This window comes from Haliotis rubra, unplaced genomic scaffold (genome assembly GCF_003918875.1).
Source record: "Haliotis rubra isolate DU_JTF1 unplaced genomic scaffold, ASM391887v1 Scf296, whole genome shotgun sequence".
In the NCBI taxonomy this organism is placed as follows: Eukaryota; Metazoa; Mollusca; class Gastropoda; order Lepetellida; family Haliotidae; genus Haliotis; species Haliotis rubra.
Genome location: NW_025766964.1, coordinates 134,893 through 151,817, shown reverse-complemented (window position 1 = coordinate 151,817; position 16,925 = coordinate 134,893). Strand labels below are relative to the sequence as shown.

Sequence of the window (16,925 nt, the reverse complement as noted above, 5' to 3'; positions counted from 1 at the left end):
CACGAATGTCGGTAGCTGATTGTTGAATCGGCGTGGCGAATAGGTCTATTAGCGGCTCTAATTGCTTGATTATCTGTGCAAAATTTCCCGGTTGATCATCCACTCTGTCGGTGATGGTAGATGAGGCGAGAGAAGCGTCTGCTAGTATATTTCTGGCTCGGGAATGTGCACTGCTTTGACATGTAGATTTAGATCTTGTATTAAATCGAACAGTTGAAAGCTTAGGTTCAAAAGGTTCATCGATCTCGTTGAGCCTTGCTTGTTTATGTAGAACGCCACTGTCGAATTGTCTGTATGGATCATTAGGCGCATTTTGTAGAAATGTGCTCCAATGTAGAATAAGCGTTGATTACAGCTTTCATTTCTAGACTGTTTATATGGAGTTTGCATTCTTGCTGATTCCATAACCCTGATATCGTGTGGTTGGTGAGATGAGCTCCCCAACCTTGGAGTAACGCGTCTACATACAGATGGGTTTTGTATTCCTGCTCTGCTAAACAAATCCCTTCGCCAGACATTCGATTTCTTGGTCCACCATAGTAGATGTGGTCTGAGATGTTTCGGTAGACTGAATGGTTGTACATCGTTGAGATGTCGTTGATGAGGACCTGTAGGGGGCGTAACTGTAATCTGCCTGTGACAGTCATGTCTTGGGCTGATGTGAGAAGACCTAGTAGGCTCTGCCATTGTCGCAGTGGTAGCGGAGAGAGTAGAGCTGGTGGAATGGTCTGTTGTATCTTGAGCCAACGGTCTTCTGGTACCATATCTGGTTGCGATTTGTGATGAATCGAATACCTAGGAACTGTAGGTCTTGCGATGGTACTAGGTCCGACTTTAATGTAAGTTTACTAACCAACCTAGTTGTGATAGTAGCTTTATGATGTAATTTAACTGTAGTTTGAGGCGCGAGTGGATCTTGATCTACTTGTATCCGTCGTCGAGGTAAAAGCGCACTCGCGTAGCCCTTGGCGATGTAGAAATTTGATAATCGGTTTCGTTATCCTCGTGAATAGCCAGGGGCTGATGATATTCGAATGGGAGTACTTTCCACTGGTAATGTAGCCCTTCTAGAGTAAATCGTAGGTATTTCCTGGAATCGGGATGAATGGGGATGTGCAAGTAGGCATCCTGTAGATCTATGCTGCCCATGTAGTCCATAGGAATGAATCATCTGGCGTAACTGAGGTAAATGTATCATCTGCGAAACTTCGGTGGTTTGTGGAGATAGTTCTTGTTGAAAAAGCTCATGTTGTAGATGAGTCTGTATTTCTCCGTGGAGTTTTTCTTGGGAACTAGGAAAACTGGGGAGTAGAAACCTGGTTCGACGTTTGCTTGATCTATTACTTCTATGGCCTGTTTGGATAGGAGTGATGAGACAGCCTCTTTTATCTTTGGTAGTTGTTGCGCTTGTAAATCGAACTTGGGGGGTTTGATTGTCAGCGGAGGCTTGTCCTGTAGAGGGATACGAAATCCGTGTTGAATAATGTTGGAGACGTAAGGATCTTGCAGTATTCCCCAGTTTTCCCAGTGTAGTTGGAGGCGTCCACCCACTTGAGCTGGTTGTACTGGAACGGCTGGGGGTGGAAGACTCCAGTCGTTCCGAACCTGTGTTTCAGCGTCTATAATTGCGGGAACCTCTGGGTGTCCTGCCTCTTCCTGATCCTCCTCTATAGTTGCCATATGGGCGTGAAAAAGAATCTTTACCTCTAGAGCTGGCTATCTTCCTGTCTCTTGCTCTTTGTAGGCCCGTGAACTTAGATCTGCCTGAGTATCTTTGTGAAGTCTGGCCGAATGGCGCTGGCTAGTGTGTCCATCGATCTAATCATAAGGACTTCCCTGGAATCCTTAGAGACTTCCTTGGCGACCTTGTCGATTTCTCCGTCAAAGATGGATGTTGTCGACCACGGGGCTGTATAAAGTGGGGCTGTAAAGTTCTCCCCCCAATTACAGGAGGCCGAGGAGGCCTTGGCGACGAGCTAAGGTCAATGCTGCTGAAACAGATGTAAGATGATCCGTTAAAAACTGCTGATCTTTCTTTTGCATAAGTAAGGCAGAATAAATCATTCTATCATCTTCCGTCGTGGAATCCGAATCTAGTAATAAGAGTCTCATTGATCGTCCTAGATCTATTTAACCCAAAGAACATCGTCTCGTCATGGTTTCTATATGAGCCAACTTGCGATCATCCATCTTGTAAATCTTGTTCTTTACATCGCTGATGATCTTATAGTTCTCATCGATGTCCTGGGCCTTGTAGAAGGAGTCCATGTTATGCGTGGAGAACTTCTTGGCTTGAAAGTTGGGTAGATGTGGTATCTGAACTTTCGTAGCTTTCTGGAAAGCTGCATCTAGATTCTGTGGCACTGCCGCATAATCGGGTCGATCGGGGTAGAGTGATTGCATCTGGATCATCTTCCTTCATCAAATCGTCTGAGCTGTATTGCCACTTTTAGATGGTGATGTGAGATCTAGGTTATTGACCATCCAATACCGTATCTCTGCATCAGAAAATATGATTCCTCCATCATCCTCAAAACCATCATCATTAATAAATTGTAGATGCTCTTCGGGACTGCGTGTAGCTATCTGAATATCTGATGAGGTTTGTGGCGATCTAGTTGACTTGTCGCGCTCTATGTGGAGATCTGATGGGTGATCGACCTGGTGATGAAGCAGTGGAGATCGTCTATGGGATGATCTTCTCGAGACTTGTGAGGTGAATGTTGATAGCCGGCGAAGCTCTTCGGCAGTCCTCGATGTTCTTCTAGGCGATGAAGATCTGGAATCATATGTCTTTTCGCGAATGCCTTAAGCTTCATTTCATAGCGTCGGTCGGGGATCGATGATATGACCTTCGCGAAGGCTTCCGTGATGTCTGATGGTCTGAGTCCATATCTAGAGATGAAATCGAAGATGGTGATGATCTCTCCGCCTTAGCGAAGGCCTTAGCGAAGGCTGTACATCTAGGTCGCCGTCAAGGTGGTGCGGGACTTCCTTCGCTTGAAGGTGACATCGTCTTGGCTGCTTCGTTGGCGGGGGTGCCTCTCTACGTTGGAGCCTTCGCGGCTTTCGGACCCTGCTTGCGCCAGTTTGTAGTGGTCCTCCATGATGTTCATAATCTGCGCATCATGTCTTCTGGGATGATCTGTGACGAAGTCGTCGGCGTCTTTTCTGCGATGGGGTTCACATCAATGGCGTCTGGCGTCGGTGTAGAGGCATCAGGCTGCATGGAAGATCTCTGCAGAAGTCACAGTCGCTGACACGGTCGCTTCTTCTGCCGTAAAGTCGGGGATGATTATCGGCTGATCATCGTAGAGGCCCAACTCTGCTGCTGGAGCGATCTCGGCTGAAAGTTCTTGCTGTCTTCGTGGAATTTCCTTTGGAAGTCTGCGCTGCCCTGGGTGTCCTCAATCTGCGTTGAGGCGGCGATGAAGGCCCTCTTAGACTTAGTCTGCAATGGCGGGATGTCTGGGGAGGCGGTCGTTTCTTCGAGTAGCGGACTGCGTCCCGTTCCTCTGCGCGGGGTCTCTAGCAGAACACCAGGCGGGAGAGGGTCGTCGCTAGCAGCTGACTGGAAGGAATATCTGGACTCTCTGCCATGTTTTGCCCTTGTTTGCGTGATCTATCTGCATGCGTCTTAAAGGCATAAAGATGATATTTATTAAATGCAGAATGAGATAAATTAATGCAGTAACTGCAGCGTGAATTAAGCACACGCAGTAGAACAACTAGGGCATATTACATGTGGATCGGAGGCAAGCGTAATCTACAAATCGTACAGATTTTCATGAGCGTAAAGCTAGCTGAACAATCCGCGAATACTGCGTTGAATAAACAGTAGAAATCACGATAATTAATCAATACAAATGGTAGTAAAGGATACTAGCTATACCTCTATAGTAACCTATGAGAGGTAAAAACTAAGAGATTATCAAAGGATATGTGTGTAAGGAGACACAAGGCGCTCTCACATCCTGCTCACTGGTCGAAGAAGGAGAGAGTGGAGCACATGGCCAGAGGGTGGCGACACCTTTTCCCGCCAGGGGAGACAAAGGGGAGCAACTCGTGGTGAGTACCAATTAGTGATTTTATTTTGAAGGGAGCTTCAAATAAGGAGATACAAGTGTTCCACTATGTTCGCAAGAAGAAGAAGACAAGCAAAAGAGCATGAGTCAGGATAAGGAAAAATACATAAAGTCTGACCACTTGATCAGTTACGTCACCATTTAGTCAAGCACGTTTCTTCTCCAAAAACATAAAGTCTGACCACTTGATCAGTTACGTCACCATTTAGTCAAGCACGTTTCTTCTCCAAAAACACAAAGCCTGACCACTTGATCAGTTACGTCACCATTTAGTCAAGCACGCTGCTTCTCCAAAAACACAAAGTCTGACCACTTGATCAGTTACGTCACCATTTAGTCAAGCACGTTACTTCTCCAAAAACATAAAGTCTGACCACTCGATCAGTTACGTCACCATTTAGTCAAGCACGTTTCTTCTCCAAAAACACAAAGTCTGACCACTGGATCAGTTACGTCACCATTTAGTCAAGCACGTTTCTTCTCCAAAAACACAAAGCCTTACCACTTGATCAATTACATCACCAATTAAGACAAACACAGGTATGGGAACCTACTGTTTTGTGGAATCCCTTCAGATCCCAACAGCACCATAAGTTGATCAACTAACCTTCTTCCACAGCTTCTCGTTTCTCTCAATATCATCAAGTAGTGTACTAAACTTCTCTGGCAAAACCTCTACCAGGCGGTTGCAGTCTTCCCATCCCTCGTCCGGTATCCAGGGGAACGGCTTACGTCGCTTGCTTTTTTCTAGAGCGATGTTACCCTGATCAACACAAACACAACATTGATAAAAACTGCACCAGTTGTCAGAGTATTACTTCGTTTCTCAAGATCTGGTTATTTATGGAAACAATATTTGGTCAAATATCATATACAGTGAAACCTGCCAATACCGGCACCTGTCTAATCCGGCACACTGACAAAACCGGCATAAAATTTTGGTCCCGCCTTTTATAACGATATTATGATCATTAAGACATTTTCTAATCCGGCACCTGTCTATTCCGTATTCCGTCACGACTTTCCGGTCCCAACAAGCAATTTTAACTGTAATTAACACTGTCTACACTGGCATGGTTATCAGCAGTCCAAAGAAGGTCCCATAATCCAATACACTAATTAATCCTCTTGTCACGCTAGATAATCAGGAAGAAGTGATTGCGCGGTGAATCAAACGCTCTAAGCCGGCATGGGTAGGAGCAGTCCAATCAGGGTCCCTTAATCCAATACACTCCTCTCGGTAGCTAGATAATCAGGAATAAAGAGATTGGCGAGTGTAAATGGCAGCCATGTTCGAAAATGATCGTCACTGTCTAATCCGGCATCCTGTCTAAACCGGCATTTAATTTGGCCCGGTGGGGTGCCGGTTTACACAATTTTCACTGTATTATGTACACATTGTTGAATATGGCTAGATATGCTAACCAAAGTTTTATAGAAAATTATAATACTTTATGGAAAGTTTCCCACGATGAAAATGTGAAAGCTTTTCAATTTACCATCACACATGTACTGGGTGGGTTAGATGCTTCTGTCACATCATGGTGTTAAATACAACTTCCAGAAGGAGTTTTAGTTTTAGTTTTAGTTTTAGTTTTACGTCACACTCAGCAATATTCCAGCAATATGGTGGCCTTCCATAAGGAAGAGAGTGGAAAGTTTGCAAGTAGATGAGTGAATTGGGTTTAACACTGCTTCCAACAGTAAGTCAGCTTAATGTGGGCAGCAAGCCTGAAATTGAAAGATTTCTGGCATCCCCCAAAGATGCAGCTCTGCACAGCGATTTCCAACAAGACCACTATGCCAAACAAGCTGTAGACATTACCCATGGCTGAAACCGCGAAGATCAGGAATGTCCTGATAAAACAAGGATCCCAATCAAAGGGGACCTGGGATTTGGGCCTTGGTTACAGGATCCTGATATGTCAATGGGACATAACTCTGTACATCAGGTAGTATTTCCCATAATGACAATATTTTGTGTACCTTGATGAAGAAATCCAGCTCCTCTTGGGCAACATGGCTCTGGTCTTGTTCCAGTTTGATGGTGATTTGGAATGAGAACAGCAGTTTGTGTTTCTCAAATATACCTGGAACAGTCACAGATGATAATTAATATTGGCATCCATGCAAACCTGGGATTGACATCATGAACAACAATTACGACAAGTCATCAATTACGACACACTAACATCATATATTGTAACTACCTAAACCTCATTTTATCTTCCCTCTTAGATTAAGGGGGAGGTGGGATAGCCTAGTGGTTAAAGCGTTGGCTCGTCAAGCTAAAGACGTGGGTTCGATTCCCCACATGGGTACAATATGTGAAACCCATTTCTGGTGTCCCCCGCCGTGATATTGCTGGAATATTGCTAAAAGCAGCGTAAAACCATACTCACTCACTCACTCACTCTTAGATTAAGACTGACATGAGGTAGCCAATTATCAAAGCCTTCTCTTCTAAACTTTCTTGATTGAGTATATATTGCCCAAAGCAATGTAAAACCAATCTGTTCACTTGTATTGGGTAATGTTATGCACTCTGAACAGAACTTGGAGCATGTGGCTGAAGTATATGATACATTGTCATTTTATACATTTATTTAATAAATGCTTAAGATATTCAGTAACAGTGAGTGAGAGCAAGATCTGTAATGAAAATGGTGTGAGTTGCATGCTAATGTGTGAGAGCTCTTATGAGTGAGTGAGTTTAGTTTTACGCCGCTTTTAGCAATATTCCAGCAATATCATTAGTGGGGGACACCAGAAATGGGCTTCACACATTGTACCCGTGTGGGGAATCAAACCTAGTCTTTGGCGTGATGAGCGCGAACGCTAAACCACAAGGCTACCCCACCGCCCAGAGCTGTTACGAGTTTACCCAGAAGCAGATGTTCCCCACAATCCCTCCAGTATCGTGACAGCTACCAACCTGTACAGCCGTAGTTGTAGACGTTGTGAGTGAGAGTGTCCATGATGTTCCTCAGTCTCTTCACCAAGATGGAGTCTGGGAGACTCTTCCTCAGTGAGAACTCGAACACCTCGAGGTAGGACGCTAGCGAGTACTGGTACATAGTGTTGACAAGCGACATCTCCGCCAGGACGAAGAACAGGATGGCTCCCCGCTTAGCAGCAGGCCTGTAGCCATCACGCAGTTTCTCGATATCGATTGCTGTCTTGGCTCCAAGTTTCAGCTTCTCCGAAACCTGCAAGAGGGATAAAAAATGTGATGGTTGTAAATGTTTTTAAGCTTGTTACTATGAGAGGCCCACTTTCACAAAGCTATCTTAGCATTGTTATGTCTATATATGGTGTGATCTAGTTATGATGATCATAGCGCTAAGATATTTTTGGGGATCGCAGTCATGAACATACGGATTAAACCTTTTCAACAATATACTCATGGAAACAAATAAGGGAACACATGAAAGTACAAGTGTTCCTTTATTTATTTCCAGAATTTCACTCACAGTGAAATACATACCTTATGAAGAAACCTGGAAAAGAATAAAGGAACACTTGTACTTTCATGTGTTCCCTTATTCGTTTCCATGAATATAGTTACAATGCAGTTATATATCCCTTCTCTATTGCTACTTGATGTGAAATAAATACAACAGAAGTGCATTTTCAATCTTAGTGGTGCTTTTAAAGATTATTTACATACCTGTCAAGAAGTTGATCAAGACATGCCGATTAAAACATGCAACTTAACATGACATTTATAGCATTCAAATAAAACAGTTCACCATATGATCATGAAAGAATGTGATTCAATCAACTTTGAAACACAACTTAAAAAATATCTTGCAATTATATCACATTTACAAGAGAACAAAGACCCTCAATTCAAATTTCCCCCCAAAGCCAGAAATGGAAGACAGGTGATTGAGCAGACGCACCTCTGTGGCCTTGGACTTGGTTTCCTCCAGAGTAGAGACGAGCTCCACATTATCCAGCATGTTGCCCTGGGATGTGGCCAGCTCCCTCAGCAGTGAGTCCTCCAGGTCCTTCAGCAGACGCTTGTTGACACGCTGGGACACATAGTGTTAGTTAATAACAGGCATCCTTGGGTCCTTCATGTTTCTGTGTTAGTATTACGTCTAGGTACCCATGAGTGAGTTTAGTTTTACGCCGCTTTTAGCAATATTCCAGCAATACCACGGCAGAGGACACCAGAAATGGGCTTCACACATTGTACCCATGTGGGGAATCGAACCCAGTTCTTCGGCATGACACTAGACTACCCCATGTCAATCACACTAGACGGAGCGCTGGCTGAGTGGTTTAGACGCCTGACTTTGTGTGCTGGTGATTACGTGCCTGACTCTGAGGATGTGGTTTCACATCGCGGATGAGACTCAATCCAACAAAAGTACTAGAATCTGTACTTTACTGAGAAAGTGTAATCTCAAATAACGTGTTAGCCTTGACACAACATCTGATCTAACAATCCAATTTGGTTTCTTCCCACAACCAGAAATGGGATGCTGGGGACCTACATGGATTCTATTGCCAGTCTCCATGGTGATGGAAATGTAGGAAACACTCACAAAGTAAAATCATGACAGTCATATGGCAAGGTCATGAAACAAAACCCTGGAAGACTTAACTTGTATCATGAAGGAGGCAAGTGGTGATTAGTTGATTTCCTACAATATTTTCAAAATCATTTTGCACAACACTACATAATTCGTGAAACAGGTGTGACCATCCACTGACCTGGTCTCCTGGATGAGTCTCTCCCTCTGCTCTTCAAGTTCCTTCCTCTCATACTTGACTATGACACTCAGCAGCTGGTCCTCCAGACCCTGTACAGAAACAAAACAACATCAACACCAACTCCATTCCATCAAACTAGGACACTCAGCAGTTGGTCCTCCAGACCCTGTACAGAAACAAACAACATCAACACCAGCTCCATTCCATCAAACTAGGACACTCAGCAGCTGGTCCTCCAGACCCTGTACAGAAACGAAACAACATTAACACCAGCTCCATTCCATCACACTTGAACTCCATTCAGAACTGCCCATTTACATTCATTTTCGAGAAAACCTTAACTGTTCCCAATCCAAGACAGAAACGACTTCCACCTACCTTGAGTGTGACAGTGTAGTTGATGACCATGGACTTGCCGAAGATGTTAGGTCCGTATTTGGGGTTGGCCAGCTTGGTGTTGAGATACAGACGGAAATTGGGGTCATAGTCTACCTCCTTGTCCCCAAGAACCACAAACTCCCTGCCCTGGGCCCCTGAAACACAGACACATGGCAGGTGATCACCCAGAAGTTATCCATATCCTAGTCAGCCAAATATCTAACTGTTGCTAATTGTATGACATAGATTATGTTATCATTACAAAATGGCCTCCAGCTGCCTGAACATTACTTCACTGAAATTTGAGATTGGTTGGTTTGTTGTTTAAAGCCGCACACAGCAATATTCCAGCTATATGGAGGTCTATAAATAATCTAGTTTGGATCAGACAATCGAGTGATCATGAACATCAATCGATTCAATTTGGTTACGATGACATGTGTCACCCAAGTCAGCTAGCTTGACCACCCCGATCCCGTTAGTCGCCTCATGCTACAAGCATGGGTTCTGGATAACCAAATCAAACCCGGATCTTCATGGGTCTAATGAGTGAGTGAGTGATTTGGAGTTTATGCTGCTTTTAGCAATATTCCAGCAATATTCCAGCAATATCATGACTGGGGACACCAGAAATGGGTTTCACCCATTGTAACCATGTGGGGAGTTGAACCTGGGTCTTCGGTGTGACGAGCCAATGCAGTAAAACTAGGCTACCCCACCACCCCACACAGGTCTAATGGGGGGAGATGTGGACTGTGTATACCTATGTTTGACCCTGACATTGAGTAGTCAGAGACTCTGCTACATGATCACTAAATCGGAGGAACATCCAGCACTGGAATTGTTTCAGTTTTGATCTGCTAACACCTTGTATCACCACTGTCTGATTGAGAGCCCATGTTTGGTTTCCCTCACCATGATATCGCTGGAATATTGCTAAAAGCGGCATTAAACCATACTCACTCACTCTGATTGTGATTCATAAACACATGCCTATGACATAGTTCAAATCCTACAACGGAGCTGCCAATTAGCAAAAATGTCTTCATATCCTGAACTGCTTTTATTTCCAGGAACATCCCATGAAGAAAACAGTTCTCCACAACAAGGAAGCATACCTTTAACATTTTTCTCCCAGGACATTGTCAATGACAGGGTCGATGTATTCATCCACATCTTGGAAGAGGAAGGGGAAACCATATTTGATAGCCAGTTCCAGCTGCTTCAGGAAGTCCGGGTCATTGAACGTGCACACCTGGAACAAACAATTCATCCATGATCGTATGTCACACTGGTTGGAAACAAGTTTCAACCAAGGCATTAGAAATGTTTGTAACTGAACAGACTTTTCAATAGCTAAGAGTAGTGCATGTGGTAGATAGTGTGTGTTGTGGATAGTGTAAGTAGCAGAGAGTGCAAGTGATAGATAGTTTGTATGGTGGATAGTATATGTGGTGGATAGTATATGTTGTGGATAGTGTATATGGTGGATAGTGTGTGTTGCGGGTAGTGTATGAGGTGGATAGTATATGTTGTGGGTACTGCATGTGGTAGATAGAATATGTCGTGGATAGTGTGTGTTGTGGGTAGTATATGTGGTAGATAGTATATGTTGTGGATAGTGCTTGTGGTAGACAGAGAATACCATGGATAGTGTGTGTTGTGGATAGTACATGTTGTGGATGGAGTATGCTGTGGATAGTGCTTGTTGTGGGTAGTGTATATGGTGGATAGTATATGTTGTTGATACTGCACATGGTAGATGGCGTTTGATGGATAGTGTATGTGGCAGATAGTGCATGTGTTGGACACTACGTGTACGGGATAGTGCATGCTGTGGGTATTCCATTAGGAGCAGTCAAAAGTCATACTGAAGTCATCACAGTGTTGCCAAAAGTGATAAGGCTGAAGTAAGCTCATCAAGCCTACAACATAACATAAATATCAAAATGTTAATTCCATCTTACAACAGGTCATGTTTTGCTTGTAAAAGATGAACGGGAGTGTCATGTAGTGTTGGGAATTGGTTTAAATCTCATAATTGATGATTGGTTCATTACAACCGATCTATCATCGAAAATAATTGGTTAGCGTCATTTATTAAATTTTTCTGGTTATGTTTGTTAATGCACAAAAAATAATGAAAAAACATGTAGTTCTTTCGTTTTTTTTTGCAAATTGCACAAAATGCATTTGCAAATTTCACATCTTTAAAGGATGACTAGTATGTTAGGAACATGAACTTTAAAATAAATTCAATCATGAATTGGAAGAGCTTGTACTCTTGTAGTGCTAATAAAATGTAACAGACAAAACCAACCTTGTGAAAATATCGTTATTGCAAACAAGTGTTCCAAAATTGTTTGTGTTTGATTATGAGAAAACATGATCGATTGATTGGTCATTTTGTCATTGCAACCAATCTCAGATTATTTCAATTAATCGGACCACCACTAGTATCATGTCCCCATTCCACGATCACAACACTCCACTGTCACCTTGACCACATCACAGCCTTACATGAAGTCATCAATGAAATGCTGCAGTGCTTGTATAGATACAGGAAACTATCCTACCTTCAGATTGTGAGGCTCTTCCTTCTTCTTAATCCACTTGAGAGCTTGTTGCTGGGGGTCAATACACAGGGGGAAGCGGCTAGCCCGAGTGGTCAGGATACCGTTCTGGATGGACAGTTCATCTGGCGGCAGACCCTCGGATGTCCACCTGCATCAAACATGTAAGTTTACCCATCCATTGTACACTGGTGTCACGAACACCTCTCTATGTATTGAGATGTTTTTCCTTGCTGTGTCATGAGTTAAAGTCAAAACCGGGCTTGGAACATTACTGTAAGCATCAATCAAAGGAATTTTCTATAGTCATTATGTATATAACACAATTCATCAATGCTTGTTTATGCAATCATCAGAAACTAATCATATAATCGATTTGACAAACATGTTTTCATTAAAGACAATCCACACACCACATTTAATAAGAATCCATTGAAATGCTTAATATGTATGCGTAGTAGTTGGGTGGGTGACCGTGTTTGGCAGCTAGATTCCTGAGAGTTTCTAGGACTTCTCTCCTGCCCCACAACGAAGCACACTTGACACATGGCAAAGTTACCCCTCTTCACACAGCAGAAAATGGGTACCCGGTGGGATAAGTTGCATGTCTATTCACCTTCTAGTGCCTCACAGGCCTGGAGTTCAGCACTATATAAGTGGCCTTATAATTACTAAACAACTAAAACATAACAAACTGATCAACATTCAACACTGTAGGGGTGTGATGAATACTCTCTATTGTCTTGAAAGGAATAGATATCTAGATAATCCCACCATCAGCAACAACATCTGCTACTTACTTGCTGATCTCGACATCATTGGTCAGCAGGTCTTCCACCCTGTAGGGGTCACTGAGAGGAACTCCCCGGTCACGCAGGTCATTCACCCAGTCCTTGTGTACGAGGTCATAGCGGAACTCCCAGCTGAAGGCGCCAACATAACTGAGGAAGGCGGAACTAACCAGACAGTCTCCCAACAGTCGGATCCTCATCTGTTTCAGATCCTCCAAGTCCTTGGTCCATCTGGAGAAGACAGACAGTGTTAGAACTGTCGTGACTCATGCTAGGTAAAGCCTGGATCTAAACTCCAGGTAATGATCACTGTACAGTGCCGTCCCTTTGAGGGACAGAGAGCTTACATATTACCTGAGCCTTTCATATCCTAATTTATCATTTATTAGAATTAAACATTTCATAATTATTTTAAGCATGAAAATGTCTAATTAAAGGCCCCGATGTGTTCCATATCAGGAACTGAAAATGTATATTGTGGTTGCCAAGTTCCAGTTACTAGTCTGTTTGGGTTCAAATGAGAACGATGAATGATTAAATAACTCAGAATAGGGATAAGTGCACAAAACAAATAAGACACATGGTCCTGAAACCTTTGTACCATACTTTAACATAGGCTTAAGATCATCATAGTGTTAAGATCGACACAGGCTTAAGTTCATCATAGTGCTAAGATCGACATAGGCTTAAGATCATCATAGTGCTAAGATCGACATAGGCTTACGATCATCATAGTGTTAAGATCGACATAGGCTTAAGATCATCATAGCGTTAAGATCGACATAGGCTTAAGATCATCATAGTGCTAAGATCAACATAGGCTTAAAATCATCATAGTGCTAAGATTTACCTGATGTTCTCAGAGCCGAGACCGGATATGAGCTTATCAGCAGCAATCAGTCTCCTCTCCATGATCTCTGCCTCATCACAGAGGGCTTTCTTCTCGGCCATCGCCTCCTCGTATTGTTTGTTCAGCGCATTCAGCAGCTTCTCCAGGGAGTTCACCTCATTTGTGATCTTATCCAAGTCTCGCTTGGCTTGGTGATACGTCCTCTCCAGCTTAGCCACCTGTAAAATAAGTAAATAATCGTTTACTGTCTAGTTTATTATTGTTCGCTACCGACACTTTTCCCTTACCATGCATGTAATATATTCTGTTTGTCATATACTGTAACTAAAGAAATACCAGAATATTGCCAGCATCACCCCTTTGGCTACCCTGACCTAAAAATCATGTCGAAATTGTCGACCCCTGGTTGTAACTCCCATACTTTAACATAGGCTTAATATCAGCATAGTGCTAAGATTGCAATTGTAACTCCCATACTTTAACATAAGCTTAAGGTCATCATAGTGCTAAGATCCCAATTGTAACTCCCATCATGCATCATATAGCTGTAACATTGCTTATATATAAGCACTGTCTTAGTCTAGCAATCAGTTACACTGTTAACTATGAACTTTGTTATATATGTCTCTGTTTCCGCCCTTGTACAGTGAAGCCAACATGGCATTATACTCCATTATGTTAAAACAAATGTGTCATGTTGTTAATGAGCAAGTCAAACTCCCTTTTTTCACATGTATTTCATTCTCATATTAATTTCATGAACTTTAAACATATTTACACTAATCTATTTTTAGTTGACAACCATGCTGGGATTGCCCTTTAGTTTCAAACAAGTACAAGGGTCTACCTTTTCTCTCTTGGGCTTGATCTCCCTGGCCACCACACAGTAGCCCATGACGGCCTCCACGAACTTGAGTAGACCGGATCCAGCTTTACTGATGTTCTTCATGTCATCTGGGCTCATATCAATGTCCTTCAGCAGCCCTGACACACAAACAACCAGTCTGTGAGCAACTAGCAGTATTAACAAGACCTGAACACCATTGGAGAATATTCAGGAGAATATTAGTAGGCATGGGCAGACCCTGACAGGAGGTGTGAGGTGTCAGGATATGAGTCAGGATAAGGAAAAATAACAAACATACCACAGGCAGAACAGATAAAGATGAGTGAGTGAGGGAGAATGGTTTCACGCTGCTTTTAGCAATATTCCAGCAATATCACTGGAGGGGAAGGGGGGGGGCACCAGAAATGGGCTTCAAATATTGTATCCATGTGGGGAATACAACCCGAGCACTTTAACCACTAGGCTACCCCACCGCCCCAGATACAGATGAATGGAGCAGTACCTTTGACAGCCTGGGTCTGTCTGGAACCAATGTTGTCCACATCCAACTCTGTCAGAGTTCTCAAGAAGTTGGCCTCTGACATCATTCCTTTAGCCGACTTCCAGGACACTTCTCGGATACCCTTGAGGACCACAATACATTCACACACTGTCTGCACAGCTTTTGGGGGCTTGGCAAAAGACCTGGAAGTAAATAAGTCATATTTTGAGTCATACTACATCAGCCATCTCATCTCATCTTTGCCTACATCATAAATCTATATGGGATTGAGGGCCAGGATATATACAGTGTGATGTAAAGAGTACGTGAGGATGTTTTTAGCAATATTTCAGCAATATCACGGCAAGGGACACCGGAAATGGGCTTCTCACATTGTACTGGAACCCAATGGAACCCAGGTCTTTGGCATGACAGGCAATCGCATTAACCACTAGGCTACCTACATACACATACAGATGTATTTAGACTAACATTTAATCTCAGAAATGAGATATTATACAGTTGTTGAATTAATTAAAATACAATAAAAAGATGCCATGAGACTTTACTTATCTTCAGAAACTGTCTTGCCAACTGTTTTAAACTCGCAGGGGCTGCATTGGATATATTTGTCAGGGTCTGTATGGCTGACTAAGGTGAATTTTGGAGATGTGAATAGGGGCAACATGATTATTTTGAGTTAAATGTTGAGTTATTGAGGTTAGGTATAATGTAACCGTTAAGGAATTTGGCTTGAAATCAACATCCTTTCAGATTTATTACAGTATAATGCCTCGGGCCCAAAATACAGAATTGAAATAGATTGATAATGTGTATCGTCTTTTTTGTCCCTGAGATGACAGACAATTTGTTTTCAGTAAGGTTACGCCCACAGATCGATCACGATGTCCTTACCTGATCTCAGTGACATCTGACTTATCCAGGTCCTCCAGGGCAAATCTGGCAGCCTCCAGGGCAGGCAGGGCCTCTTGCAGGGCATCCTCAGCATCTTTCTGTGGGACAACAGTAAGTGAGTGAGTGTGTGTGTGTGTGTGTGTATTCCTTTACGCCGCTTTCAGCAATATTCCAGCAACATCACTGCAGGGGACACCAGAAATGGGTTTTACACATTGTACCAATGTGGTTAATCAAACCTGGGTCTTCGGGTGTGACAAGCTAACTCTTTCACCTCTAGACTACTCCGACGCTCACAGCAACATGAACATAAGACAGTGCTAATAATTCCTTCATCATGTGATTCAAGGAGTGAATTTGGTTGAAAACTGCTTTGACCAGTATTAAGAAATATCACCATCTATGAGCTTGCTGGGGGAGGAACGTCCAAAGTGATGAAGAGCTTAGATATTTGCAACCTGAGTGAAACCTACAAGCATAGATAGATTTGATGCTGAAGAACCTAGAAACATAGTCTGCATAAGCTGGGATAGACTAAGGCTTAGTCTCTGAATATATTTAATTTTGATAGTAACAAACAAGCCCATTTATATTGAAAAGGAGCCCTAGGGAGACCAGAGATCCTGAACCTGAGGAAATCTAGACTTGCTTTATTTAGGGCTTTAGCACAGCAGAGAGGGCTTGGCAGTAGGGAAATTAATGTGGTTCAGGGACTGTGAGACAGACTAAAGCTGGGATTACAATCTGTGACCACAAGTTTGTGGCATGTCTGAAGCAGCGTGTGAAATAATCACCAGCCCACAGGCCCAGTGCAAGTTGTTAATGTATCGGGCCGGCAGTTTCAAATATTTGCAGGCCCTTATGGCCTTCAGTAAATTATCTGTCTCTTTTTTTTTTCAACTGGAATCTTTCCCATAATTTTTTTTCTTTATTAATGTTTGGGAAATCAGCCATGATCCATCATGTTACGATAACCTACAGTTTCAGCACTTTGTGTACACTGTGTACAGTGTAGTCTATTTTGTTTTTATTGGTTTGGCGTTAACAAAATGGGCCTGCAGATTTCATTCTGGGCCTGTAGATTTTAAAGCCTGCCAAAGTATTGCAAACACTGGTCTGAAGGAGTGTCTTCACAGCTAACTGTGGTGCCTTATACAACTGTTCCACTTGTAACCTGTTATTTTGAACATATTTTCAGTGATATTACAATTAATGAGAGTCTGTTGATTTAGAATGCAGATTGTCTGTGCCAAAAAATGTTTGAAATTACCAAAATAGCT

At 42.8% G+C, this 16,925-nt stretch overlaps 1 protein-coding gene across 1 annotated transcript in view; it reads right to left on the bottom strand.

Moving 5' to 3' along the window:
* LOC124282214 (dynein axonemal heavy chain 10-like) overlaps window positions 1-16,925 on the bottom strand; it is a 99,378-nt gene that overhangs the window by 14,331 nt on the left and 68,122 nt on the right. The window contains 14 exon segments of the mRNA XM_046718173.1: window positions 4,693-4,848; window positions 6,072-6,175; window positions 7,021-7,294; window positions 7,991-8,122; window positions 8,807-8,899; window positions 9,189-9,343; window positions 10,307-10,322; window positions 10,324-10,443; window positions 11,765-11,912; window positions 12,562-12,783; window positions 13,403-13,620; window positions 14,250-14,386; window positions 14,752-14,933; window positions 15,646-15,743. Coding sequence (XP_046574129.1) covers window positions 4,693-4,848; window positions 6,072-6,175; window positions 7,021-7,294; window positions 7,991-8,122; window positions 8,807-8,899; window positions 9,189-9,343; window positions 10,307-10,322; window positions 10,324-10,443; window positions 11,765-11,912; window positions 12,562-12,783; window positions 13,403-13,620; window positions 14,250-14,386; window positions 14,752-14,933; window positions 15,646-15,743 — 2,055 coding nt within the window.